Source organism: Saccopteryx bilineata, chromosome 3, assembly GCF_036850765.1.
Source record: "Saccopteryx bilineata isolate mSacBil1 chromosome 3, mSacBil1_pri_phased_curated, whole genome shotgun sequence".
NCBI classification, from domain to species: Eukaryota; Metazoa; Chordata; class Mammalia; order Chiroptera; family Emballonuridae; genus Saccopteryx; species Saccopteryx bilineata.
Genome location: NC_089492.1, coordinates 240,121,365 through 240,134,097, shown reverse-complemented (window position 1 = coordinate 240,134,097; position 12,733 = coordinate 240,121,365). Strand labels below are relative to the sequence as shown.

Here is a 12,733-nt window from a genome sequence, read left to right as displayed (position 1 = left end):
AGAAAGAAGAAAAAGGAAAGAGGGAAAAAGTAGGATAAAGCAGAAAAAAACGAGAAAAATGTATTTTTTTCCAGTTTTGAGAGGTAAAATTCCTTTTTCCGGTAGGAGGTGCTGTAGGAGGTAGGGTTTGCCTCTGCGAGATTGTTTGGTGGAGCTCTGCTGAGGCTTTGCTGTCTTATCTTGATGCAGGCAGGGCTGTTGCGCTGGTAGGAGGGGCTTGTTGTTAGGGCTTTGCAATATTATGGCTCTAGCAATGGCAGACCAGGAATCTTCTGGGGCCTTCCCCCTTGTCTCAACAGAGCAGGGGTTCAAGCGCCGGGGCACCTCCGCCTCTCACAGGAGAGAGCAGCCTGGAGACCCAGCTGAGGGGGGTCCACCACCGCAACTGTTCGCACAGCAAGGGGAGCAATGTGGAACCAGGAGGCTGGGCTGACACAGTTCAGTCCCTCCTCCGATACCTCTCTAAGCACTCAAAGCACAGTCCTGGGCTGGGCTGGGGCTGCGCGCCAGAGGCGGGTGTCCGAGCTCTGAGAGCCCTTGTGGCAGAGATCGCAGATCAGGGACATCCCACCCACACACACTAAACACTGGGCAAGCTTTGGGTGGGGGCAGATCCCAGATCAAGTGCATCTGGCACCACAAGGTTGAACTGTGCCAGTCAAGGCTGAACACATAAGGCTGGGCAGATCAAGCACGCCCCAGTGCCCAAGTGGGCTGATCTCTACAAGCTATTCACCTGCAGTTCTTAGGAGTGCGCCATGGGTTTTGTGTGCTTCCAGCGCCTGCAGTCGCCCAGCGCCTGCAATCAGGGGTGCAGCAGACTCCAAGAAATGGCCCTGCTCCCCATTCTTGGTCATCACCCCTATTTCAGCCCCCCCCCCCCCCACTCTCCTCTTCTCCCTGCTCCAGCTCCAAGACAAAGCCTGCGCCAACAGTGCCTTCTTCTCTCAGGTTTGTGAGGGAAGAGACTCGTTCCTCTGACTTCTTTTTCTTCTGTGAACAGATTCTATCTTTGGCCCACCTTTTTGTGCGATCATACCTTTATCTACCTGGTGTGTGTCTATTTCAAGTTCATCTGGGTTTTTTTCTCTGCGTATTATTGTAGAATTTGTTAAAATTTCAAGGGGAGAGACCAGGAGTATCTCTCGCTGCCATTTCTCTGATGTCCATTTACAGCATGATTTATGGGCCAGCATCAATCTTTTTTTTTTTTTTTATAATAATTTTATTTTTTTAATGGGGTGACATCAATAAATCAGGATACATATATTCAAAGATAACAAGTCCAGGTTATCTTGTCGTTCAATTATGTTGCATACCCACCACCCAAAGTCAGATTGTCCTCTGTCACCTTCTATCTTGTTTTCTTTGTGGCCCTCCCCACCCCCTATCCCTCTCCTATTCCCCCCTCCCCCCCCGTAACCACCACACTCTTATCAATGTCTCTTAGTTTCACTATTATGTCCCACCTACGTATGGAATAATACAGTTCCTGTTTTTTTCTGATTTACTTATTTCGCTTCGTATCATGTTATCAAGATCCCACCATTTTGCTGTAAATGTTCCGATGTATCATTTCTTATGGCTGAGTAGTATTCCATAGTGTATATGTGCCACATCTTCTTTATCCAGTCATCTATTGATGGGCTTTTTGGTTGTTTCCATGTCCTGGCTACTGTGAACAATGCTGCAATAAACATGGGGCTGCATGTGTCTTTACGTATCAATGTTTCTGAGTTTTTGGGATATATACCCAGTAGAGGGATTGGCCAGCATCAATCTTTAAGTGGAATGATGGTTACATCTTTTATTTACACTCCCATACCTCCCCCCAAATCAGAAATTGTTTTTATTTAAGTTGGTGAGATGGAAAAGGACATTTTGAATGAGATACCATCTTTCATGGATTAGTTCAAATAACATTTTTTAAAAATTTAAAAAAGTTTGGCCTTGGCCAGTTGGGTCATGGATAGAGTGTTGGCCCAGCATGTGGATGTCTTGAGTTCAGTCCCCGGTCAGGGCCCACGTAAGAGGCGACCATCTGCTTCTCTTCCTCATTTCTCATCCCCTTCTCTCTCTTTTTTCCTCCCGCAGCTAGTAGCTTGGTTGGTCTGAGCATTGGCCTCAGGTGCTGAGGCTAGCTGGGTTGATTCAAGCATTGGCTCCAGACAGAACTTGCCGGGTGATCCTAGTCAGGGTACATGTGGGAGTCTATCTCTCTATCTCCCCACCTCTCATATATATGTATAAAAAAAACCTTTTCTTTTTCAACTACAGTTAAGTAAAATTTAATGACCCCTTGTTTAGTGGCTGGTACTGTTTTAGGGGCCTAAGGTTATAGAGAGAAAAGATATAACTCTGCACTCAAGCAGGGGGAACAATCAAGAAAACAAATTTTAAACAGAGTATGTAGTGGGCTGTGATAGTAGCTGCACAGGGTGATATTGGGTCCCAGATGGAGGCAGCTTAACTCGGCTATCAGGAAGTGCTTTCTGGAAGTGATACTATTTTGGTTTTAAAGTGTGTTTAGAAGTTAATAAAGAGGAGTTAGGATGTTTTGGGAGATGGGAAGCCCTTTATAAAAGTGCAACACAGAATCAATACTGAGAACTTTGTGAAGCTGGAAGTGCCAGGAGCTTAGAATTGAAAGCAGGACTTTGTTGTCTGCTACTTTATTCTTAGAGAATCTAAAACAAAAAGAGGAGTGAGAACAAGAGAACAAGTAACTTCATATTTTCCTTGAGGCTAGTTTTCCTATATTGTCCTCTTTTTGGAGTTTGAACATCTGATTCAAGGGTTTGGGCTTTTCTATAAAATACCTGCTGGAGGATTAACAGCTGGAAGTGCCTCGTGATGTTTGATATTATTACCTTGTATTTTGCTGCAGTTGCTACCCATTCACACTCTGAGGCTCGGCATGGAAGTGGATTCCTTTGATGGGCACCACTACATCTCTTCGATTGCTCCAGGTGGCCTTATTGATACACTGGGCCTCCTTCAGCCAGAAGATGAGCTTCTTGAGGTAAAATTTATGAAGGAACAGACAGGAATATTTAAGCTCTGGGAGAATGTGTTCTCACTGGAAATCCACTACCAATGCCAGTAACATGTGGCCTACTTGGAAGGAAAAAAACTTGGTGACTACAGTTAACATAGTATTGTGTATTTCAAGGTACCTGTGAAATATTAAATGTTCTCATTACCTACAAAAATGGCGACTGTGACATGATGAAATTGTAAGCTAGCTAACCTTATTGTGGTAGTAATTTCACTATATATAAATATGTATGTCAGATTATCTATATTCTTTAAATTTATATAATGTAATATGTCAATTACATCTCAATGAAGCTAGAAAAAATAAATAAAAGATAAAGAAAAATAATAACAACTTGCCTGGCCAGGCAGTGGTTTAGTGGATAGAGTGTCAGACTGGGACACAGAGGACCCAGGTTTGAAAATCTGAGGTCACCAGCTTGAGCATGGGCTCATCCTGCTTGAGCGAGGCTTCACCAGCTTGAGTGTGGGGTTACTGGCTTGAGTGTGGGATCATAGACATGACCCCAAAGGTTGCTGGCTTGAGCCTAAGGTTGCTGACTTGAGCAAGGGGTCACTGGCTCAGCTGTAGCCCCCTGGTCAAGGCACATATGAGAAAGCAATCATTGAATAACTAAGGTTCTGCAGCAAAGAATTGATGCTTCCCATCTCTCTCTTTCCTGTCTTGTCTGTCCCTATCTATCCCTCTCTCTTTCTTTCTCTCTCACACACACACAAAAAGATAATAATAACAGCTTATGCAGTGATAAAGGAAGTAGGTTATATACTTTAACTTTATTTTTCAAAAGAACAAAAACAAAACAAAACTTTATTTTTCCCATCTTTTGGGACATCTGAAATATCTAAGTGCCTAGAAGAGTGTGTTGAATTTCAAGACCAGAGGGAAAAGTGCTATGACTAATTGTTGTCAAATTTTCTCATAAGCCTGAGAGGGTAGGATGTGAAGTCCTGCTGTCAAATGAAGCAAGTTAGTTATTTTAGAGTTGTTCAAGGAATGATACTGGGATGCTTATTGGCAGATTAATGCCCTAGATTTTACTATATCACTTAGGTTTTTTTATTTGTTCAAATTATATCTTTCTTTCTGATTTCCTGGGCACATGGCATAGCTTTATGGAAATCAACATGATAATCTTGATTAGAGACCATTTGGAAACCATGTCTCTAATATGTAGCTTTTAGATATTGAAAAATGAGATGTATTAGTTTGAGAGATGTGAAACTATGAGCAAAACCAGTTTAGTTCACTATTTGTGGTAAAATATACATAACATATAATTTACATTTTAAGTATTTTTAGTATATAATTTGGGACCTTAAGTGCAATTCACTGCTAGTATGTGGTAAATGATAAAGAAATGCTAGCTCTATCTGGGTACAGTAAGTATAAGTGATCCCAGCCATCAACTGCATCCTCTGTGCTTTAGGCAAAATTAGAATTCCAAGGACTTTCAACCTTGTAATAGAAAGTGGTGTGATAATTCATGAAGACTTGAATTTATAAGTATAGATTTTTTGTGAAAGGACTTGGGACATGGAGAAAAGCACAGGTTTCAAAGTCAGAAGAGCTGTTTTTGGTTCTGAACTTACCACAGCTTAACCATGTCCCTTAGCATGTCACTTAACTTCTTTGAGATTTAGTTTCTTCATCAATAAGTGTCCACATCACTATGTGTTTGTGAGGATCTAATGTAGTATCATCCATGTAAACTATAAAGCATTATCTCACTGTGAGAGATTGGCAATATCATCACTGTGGAAAGGCATGAGCAGTCTGTATGGACAGGATGAGTGAGGATCGAATGAGGTAATGCAGCAGCACAGTACTTGTCCAGGATGATGCCCTCAGCAAATGAGTCTGTGTGTGCGTGTTTTGTGATCACAATCCGAACAACTGAGACTTAAGAGGGTCTCAAGTTGAAGGGCCTAGAAAAGTATTGTGAACTCTAAAATAAAAATTGGCTGCTTCTGAGTAACCAAATAGAGAGACATAAAAAATTAGCCAAATAAACTCTTGAACTTAAAGTGTGTGTGTGTGTGTGTTTAATGTACTCCTTAGAGTTTAAAACCAGAAACACAAATATGCTTTGGGGTTAGAACACTGCCAAGTCTCAGCCCAGAGCAGCTATTTCCAGCAGCCAGAAATCCCTGTAGATAGGAGCGGGTAATGGGAAATGTGACCAATCCCTTCAGCGATAGAGCGCATTAAGGAGGACTACCAGACACTGCTATAATAATGGGAGACAATTCAAATGAATAAATAATGAGGTAAATAAATATTTAAATATACTCCAAGATAAAATCCTGAAAAGTGATTTCTAGTTTGTTGAAGTAATGTGAAACACAAACTAATACTGTGTGTGGGTAGAATTCCTGCTTTGATTGTATGTGCTTGTGTTATTTTCAGTGTAGGTTTCTACCCACTTGGTTGGTTGTAGAACTTTCTGTGCTGTGGAACTGGTTTGCACCATGGACATGGTGTGACCAGTGGTATGTACCTCTCTGCCCACTTTTGTGTGAAGATTGGCTTGTAATTCTTCCAGGGAAAGCCTTTCATCTGCTGCTGAACCTGCTGTCCCCTGGGCCCTTTCATCAGTCATAAAGTCTTGGGAGATAATATTTACTTTTCCACTAGGGCCTGCTCCCTGAAGCGCACGTCGGTCTCTCTGCTATGTGGTGATTTCTTTGTAAATAATTAAGAGGCAGGGAGATTGTCTGGCCTGATGGCTAAGTGCTTGGTATGTTACTGACCTGAGAGTGATTCCAAGGGACTCAGATCACTGCCGATGGGATGCTTCCAGCCACTCTCTGTGCTCTTATTCTCTAAGCAATGACAGATTTTTATGGAAAGATTCCTCCCAGGAAAGGCAGCCCTGTCAGTTATCTGGACATTAGTGCTGCACCTGTCAGAAATTAGTGCCAGACCAGAAATGCCTTTAAAACTAATAATGCTGCTGAACCCTCCCAGGAAGGTAGAGTTAGATGTGAAGAGATTATTTGTTGCCTGGATAGTGTTCATGCCTCAGCCTTTTGGGAGTAGCAGACAGATCAGCTTTTTGTGATTTTTAGTCAGAACTGGCAGAGCTCCTTGAGCTTAAGTCACATATCTGGAAAATTAGAATGGACATATTTATAAATCATCTTTGGTGCAATATACTGCCTTTATTCACTAAAATGAAAAGGAAATTTCAATAATTTTTGGTGATAAGCATTACTCATTATTAAGGGATAGTTGGTTATCTTTTTGTTCTTGTAAATATATGAGACATATAAAATAATTTGAAAACTGATACACTTTCTACAATTGATGACTGCGTCAGCAGAGCATGGAAGACTAGAACTGATGCACAGTTATGTGTACCTTTGTATAGAAGTGATTTTTCTCGGTCTACTATTAAGGGTTTATGGGATATGAAAGAAAATTGTGAACTGATGCTAAATTTTGACAGCCTAGTAGTCTAGATTTTGTTACCTACACGTTATAAGTTTAGCGGCAGTTAAAGCCTTAAAATTAATGTTACTATCTACAGTGATAGTTTTACAAAACAAAAATGCAAGAGGAAATGGCCATAAAGCTGTAAATGATATTTAATGTATTTATTAAAGAGGGATGGTAGAGGTAGATGAGAGACTTATCACATTGGAGTATAGAAAGGAGAAACTATGGTGGTATGAAAAATCAGCCAGATCACGGACCCGGTAAAAGTTGTACTCTGCACACATTTCATACTTTATTCACCCAAGTTCAATAAAGGGTTAGCCTTTGTTTGTATAAATTTTAAGAATTTCTAATTTTTTTAGTTACTACTGAAATTATGTTCAATTTAGGCTCATTGTTTCCAGGGAAAGGAAAACCATGCCCTATTTTCCTTTTGATAGGCTGATGAAAGCCAGAGATTTTTGGTTTTTCATCTGAGGCTTCTTCTTTCTGATTTACCCTGGTCTTTCTAGGTCAATGGTGTGCAGCTCTATGGGAAATCTCGCCGAGAAGCTGTCTCCTTTCTGAAGGAGGTGCCGCCCCCCTTTACTTTGGTTTGCTGTCGACGGTTGTTTGATGATGAAGCCTCTGTAGATGAACCAAGGACCACGGAAGCCTCTCTTCCTGAGATGGAGGTACTCAATTAATATACTGCAGTTTCCGCAGGCATGCCCATTCTTTAAGGATGCCCCGAAGAGTGCATTACAATATGGAGAGAGGGAAAAATATTTCCCCCTTCTTTTATTTGATGACAGTAGTTCTCAATGGCAACAATGCATAGCTTTCAAATTGTTATTTTTCACTTAATGTCATAAAATTTTTCTTCTTTTCCCCTTGAAATATTGATGACATTAACATGCATGCACTTTGATTTTAGAGGACCTTTTTTTTTAATATTTGCCTGGGCTCATTACTTCTGGCTCCCAGTTTAACTCAGTTCCTTTTAATCAGTTTGACATTGGTGACTTGAATTTCTAATGGACTTCCCCTTTTTAAGAGTCTTAAAAATACAAAGATCAATGACCAATTTCAAAGTGAGTCTAAAAATTGCTATAAAAGCCTTCAGAAGGTCAGAGAATAAAATAACACTTTCTGTGCTCTTGGTGATCTCTCTCCCTCTTTCTTTTTTTTAAAAGAGCATTGTAACTATGAAAATGATTTTAAGCACATGCTTTGTCATCTTATGCCATTTGTTACCTCATCTGTTATGCTGTTTCTACCTTTCCAGATACTTCTAGATTATAATTCCATTAATAAAAGTTTAGATACATAGGACCTTCCCTTTTACCTGCCTGTGGTCTGAATTTCAAAATATAAGGACTCTAATTCTGCTCTACTGTGTATTGATTCTGAATCTTTGAGCAAATAACTTGACTTTCTGTTCATAGTCTTCCTCTGAAAAATGAGGATACTTAGAGTGCTTAACCACCTCATCAGTTAGTGTGAGAAGATGAAGTAATGTATGCAGAGTTCTTGGAGCAATGCTTTGCACATGGAAAGTGCTCAGTAAAAGTTAGCTATAGCTTTTCTTGACTCTACCAGGGCACCCATCTTTGTTTTCTGATATCCTAAAGGGCATAAGAGTCTAGCATGATACTGTCTCTTACAGTCACAGATGATTATTAAGCTTATTCTTACCAGAAAACTGTCTGCTCCTGTGGGCGGAGGATGTATCTTAAAATTATTTTGTATCTCATAGTGCTTTTATTCTGTACTGGGTGTATAAAAAGTGCTTAGTGAATTATTGACTGAGAATCTTTTTAAAAATGTATATCTTTAGTAAAACATACTTCAAAGAAGGGACTCAAATGCCACACTTTTGTGATTCTTGCTGTCTTTACTAAAATTCAATGTGGGTGATGGCTTACCTCTAAAGGTTCATAAAAATGCCTCTAATCTAATCTAACAGGGTGTGTAAATCACCAACCAGCTTGCTGACTCTATCTTCCCATCTGTCATACTTTACCACAATGGGTAAACAACGGCTCTGAATTATGCGAAATGTCAACCTTGCTGCCCATTAGTTGATTGCTTTCCATTCTGTAAATACAGGAGTTATGCAGAATTGATTGTATCAAAGTAATGTATTTTAGGTTGGAGAATAATACCTTATATATCTTAGATCAGTGGTCCCCAACTCCCGGGCCGTGGACCAGTATCGGTCCGTGGGCTATTTGGTACCGGTCTGCAGAGAAAGAATAAATAACTTACATTATTTCCGTTTAATTTATATTTAAGTCTGAACAATGTTTTATTTTTAAAAAATGACCAGATTCCCTTTGTTACATTCGTCTAAGACTCACTCTTGATGCCTGTCTCGTAAGTTCGACAATTATATTTAAAAATACCACAGTTTTAATGCCGGTCACATAATTTTATTTTGTGCATTTATCCGTCCCACCCTAAAGGCCAGTCCGTGAAAATATTTTCTGATATTAAACCGGTCCATGGCCCAAAAAAGGTTGGGGACCACTGCCTTAGATGCCTTGAAATTTCTATAAACTGTGGTTTTATAATTGTGTGTGTGTGTGTGTGTGTATGTTATCCTGGCTCTCTCTTTCATTTGTCTCTTTTTTCATTTATCCCAATACTGTGTTAGATTCTTAAACTCTATCTGATTAGGCAGCTCAGCCAAAATTCTAATGCTCATTAATCAGTGAGGGTGTTAAATGCCTCAGTAAAACATCAATCATATTGTATTAGCTATTGGAACATTACTTTTTATTGGAAGCTTTGAGTGTTTTTTTTGTTGTTATTGTTGTTTTTTGTATTTTTCTGAAGTTGGAAAAGGGGAGGCAGTCAGACAGACTCCCACATGCACCCGACCGGGATCCACCCGGCATGCCCACCAGGGGGCGATGCTCTGCCCATCTGGGGCATTGCTCTGTTGCAACCAGAGCCATTCTAGCACCTGAGGCAGAGGCCACAGAGCCATCCTCAGTGCCTGGGGCCAACTTTGCTCCAATGGAGCTTTGGCTGCAGGAGGGGAAGAGAGAGACAGAGAAGAAGGAGAGGGGTAGGGGTGGAGAAGCAGATGGGCGCTTCTCCTGTGTGCCCTGGCCGGGAATCGAACCCGGGACTCCTGCACGCCAGGCCGATGATCTACCACTGATCCAACTGGCCAGGGCCGAGTGTTTTCTTTTTAAATGTATCATTTCCTCACATCCATATATATATGAAGGTTGTTGATCCAGAACATTCCCACTACGTATTTCCAAGTGTTGTAATTCCAGAACCAAGAAATTGTTCCCATGTTTAGATTCAGTCCACCATGGATTGAGTATTAACTTTCCATGTCCTGAAGGGACAGTTTGAGGTATGGACCAACCCTAATTAAAACATGTTTTGTGTTAGTTGTGGTACCTTATCTTTCCCTATTAGAGGGGTTCCTTCCCCCAACTTTGACTCCATTGAATAGATTTTTCTTATACAGGTCACTCAAAATTAAAGTAATAAAAATAACATACTTTCATTTTATTTACTAAGATCACCCAAAGTTTTAAGAAGTCTACTTTTAAAAATTATTATTTAGGGCCCTGGCTGGTTGGCTCAGTGGTAAAGCGTCGGCCTGGCGTGCAGGAGTCCCAGGTTCGATTCCCGGCCAGGGCACACAGGAGAAATGCCCATCTGCTTCTCCACCCCTCCCCCTCTCCTTCCTCTCTGTCTCTCTCTTCCCCTCCTGCAGCCAAGGCTTCATTGGAGCAAAGTTGGCCTTGGCACTGAGGATGGCTCTATGGCCTCTGCCTCAGGCGCTAGAATGGCTCTGGTTGCAACAGAGCAACACCCCAGATGGGCAGAGCTTCGCCCCCTGGTGGGCATGCCGGGTGGATCCTGGTCGGGTGCATGCGGAGTCTGACTGCCTACCCGTTTCCAACTTCAGAAAAATACAAAAAAAAATATTATTTAGTCTGTAGCTTTATTTAAAAAGAGTTTCAAGGGAAACCCACTGAAAGATGGATAATTTATTAATGTACTGATCTAATATTTGTTGAGCGCTTTCATTAGCCAGGCACTATTGTGAGGTAGAGTGGATTACCAGGGTAAACTCTTAACGAAGCTTGTACGGAGTTTTCAATCTAGTCTGTGATTCAGGCATTTTGTTAGTTACTTGGGCTGCAAATAAAAGAAGGCAATTCTTGAGCTTCAGATAAAAATTCAGAGTTTTTTAGGGAGGTTAAATCATATAAAAAGAAATGATACAGTGCTATTAATAGTATGCAGATGTAAGGTTGGAGCAGCTATTCTGGTCCTGCATAACTGACTCATTGACCCCGTATCCGTTAGCTTCCTACAATTCCATTGCCAGAGTCTTTTCCGTGAACGGAGGGGAAACATGGAATAGGGGGGTTAGAGGGTGTGAGCTCAGGGGAAATAACCAAGGACCAGTGTACTGGACAGTTGTGCTGATCTACTTTCTCCAAGATGGGAATTTCATTATTTCAACTCAGTGATTTTTATCTGTTTTTAGATTTACATGATTCCCAAAGAGTTGATTTTCTTTTTCACTTTATTTTCTAGTAAAAGTTTTTCTTGAAAACTTATTGGAACCAACAGAAGTTTCTCTATACCTGTCCTGACCTCTCTCTGTGTTGGCATCTTTATCTGTCTCTTTTTATAATTACAGATTCAGGTATTGCTACTTAAATATTTTACAAGTTTTGACTTTGTGTGATGTTTTCATTTTTCCTTAAATTGCTTATTTTTCCTTTTATGCTTCTAATGGGATGACAGAACTCATTGAAGTATAAGAGGTCAGTGTTAATACTTTGAATGAAATGGGTACTTTACATGTAAGAAAAACGTGTATGAACAAACTGCATTTTTAAGTGCTTGAGTTTTCAGATCTTATACTATAGTATATGTGCCCCAATGCATGTTCCTTTTAAAAAGACGGGAAAGAAAAACTACGCATGCCAAAGAGAATCCCCATTTTGAGAAGGAGTTATGAGATTCTTGATATGTTCTTTTCAGAATGAAATGAAAGTGTTTTGAAGCATTTATGTTATTTGGTATTTCAGGCTGATCACAATATAGATGTCAACACTGAAGAAGATGATGGGGAATTAGCACTGTGGTCTCCTGAAGTCAAGATTGTTGAACTAGTAAAAGATCATAAAGGCTTGGGATTCAGCATTTTGGATTACCAGGTACAAGAACCTCTATAGAGTTTTTTTAGAGTGATCAGTTTGTATTGACATTATGTGAAGTAGTAATTGTTTAAGTTGTCCATTGACTTAGGCAAAACTGAATGATTTGATATATAATGCTATTGTCCAAAGATGAGGTTTCATATTTTTCATTGTTATCTTGACAATTGATAGCTCTCTTAGTAAATAAAATGATGGATGATACAATAACTAGACAATAAGGGAAGCAATAATTTTGTACCCATGGATGCTTTTAGAGACTGGAACTTAATGAATTTTTTTAATAGGGTTTCCCCCCCCAGCTTTATTGAGATATATTTCACATACTATAAAATTCACCCATTTAAAGTGTATAGTTTGGTTGTTTTTAGTATATGTATTGAGTTGTGCAGCCATCACCACACCACCATCTAATTTTGGAACATTTTCATCACTCCCAAAAGAAATCCTGTACATATTAGTAATCATTCACAATTTTCTTCCTCTCCCTCCCCTTCACGTGGAGGTTTTTATAGTTTTGCTTACTTATTAATCTCAATAAGCTTAATGAAGTAGAAATGTGAAATTTCTACTTGGTGAAATTATATATTTATATTTAATAAAGGGACACATGATATTTATGTATTTATATGTATCCCAGGTATGACTAGAGTAAAGATACTGATGCATTTGGGGGAGAACGTCAAAGGTAAAATAAGACAGTTATATGTCTTACCAGTTTACTAGTTTACCAGTTTATAGTACTTTTAGAGCTTCTGATTATATGGGGAATTAAAACTGTTGGCAAGAAATCTCTTCCCTTTTAAGATGCATATTTTAATACATTTATGCTACCTAAACACATTGTGGTTTAATAAAGCAAAATGTATTCTATCAAACCACATAAAATGCCAAGTGATATAAAAGTCAGTTCTTTTATTTTTAATATAGTAAGGCAATCAAGAATAGATTAAAAGAAAAATACTTTAAGCATTATGTAAGACATTAAATTCCATATTTTGGCAGTGTGATTTAAGATTACTGAAATAGATTATATCTATTTTATTTTTGC

General features: G+C 39.5%; 1 protein-coding gene across 10 annotated transcripts in view; it reads left to right on the top strand.

The window, feature by feature from the left end:
* PATJ (PATJ crumbs cell polarity complex component) overlaps positions 1 to 12,733 on the top strand; it is a 418,144-nt gene that overhangs the window by 75,351 nt on the left and 330,060 nt on the right. For all 10 annotated transcript variants that reach the window (XM_066269036.1, XM_066269031.1, XM_066269034.1 and 7 more), the window contains exons 15-17: positions 2,888 to 3,022; positions 7,009 to 7,170; positions 11,554 to 11,682. In XM_066269036.1, coding sequence (XP_066125133.1) covers positions 2,888 to 3,022; positions 7,009 to 7,170; positions 11,554 to 11,682 — 426 coding nt within the window. The remainder of the gene's footprint in view (positions 1 to 2,887; positions 3,023 to 7,008; positions 7,171 to 11,553; positions 11,683 to 12,733) is intronic.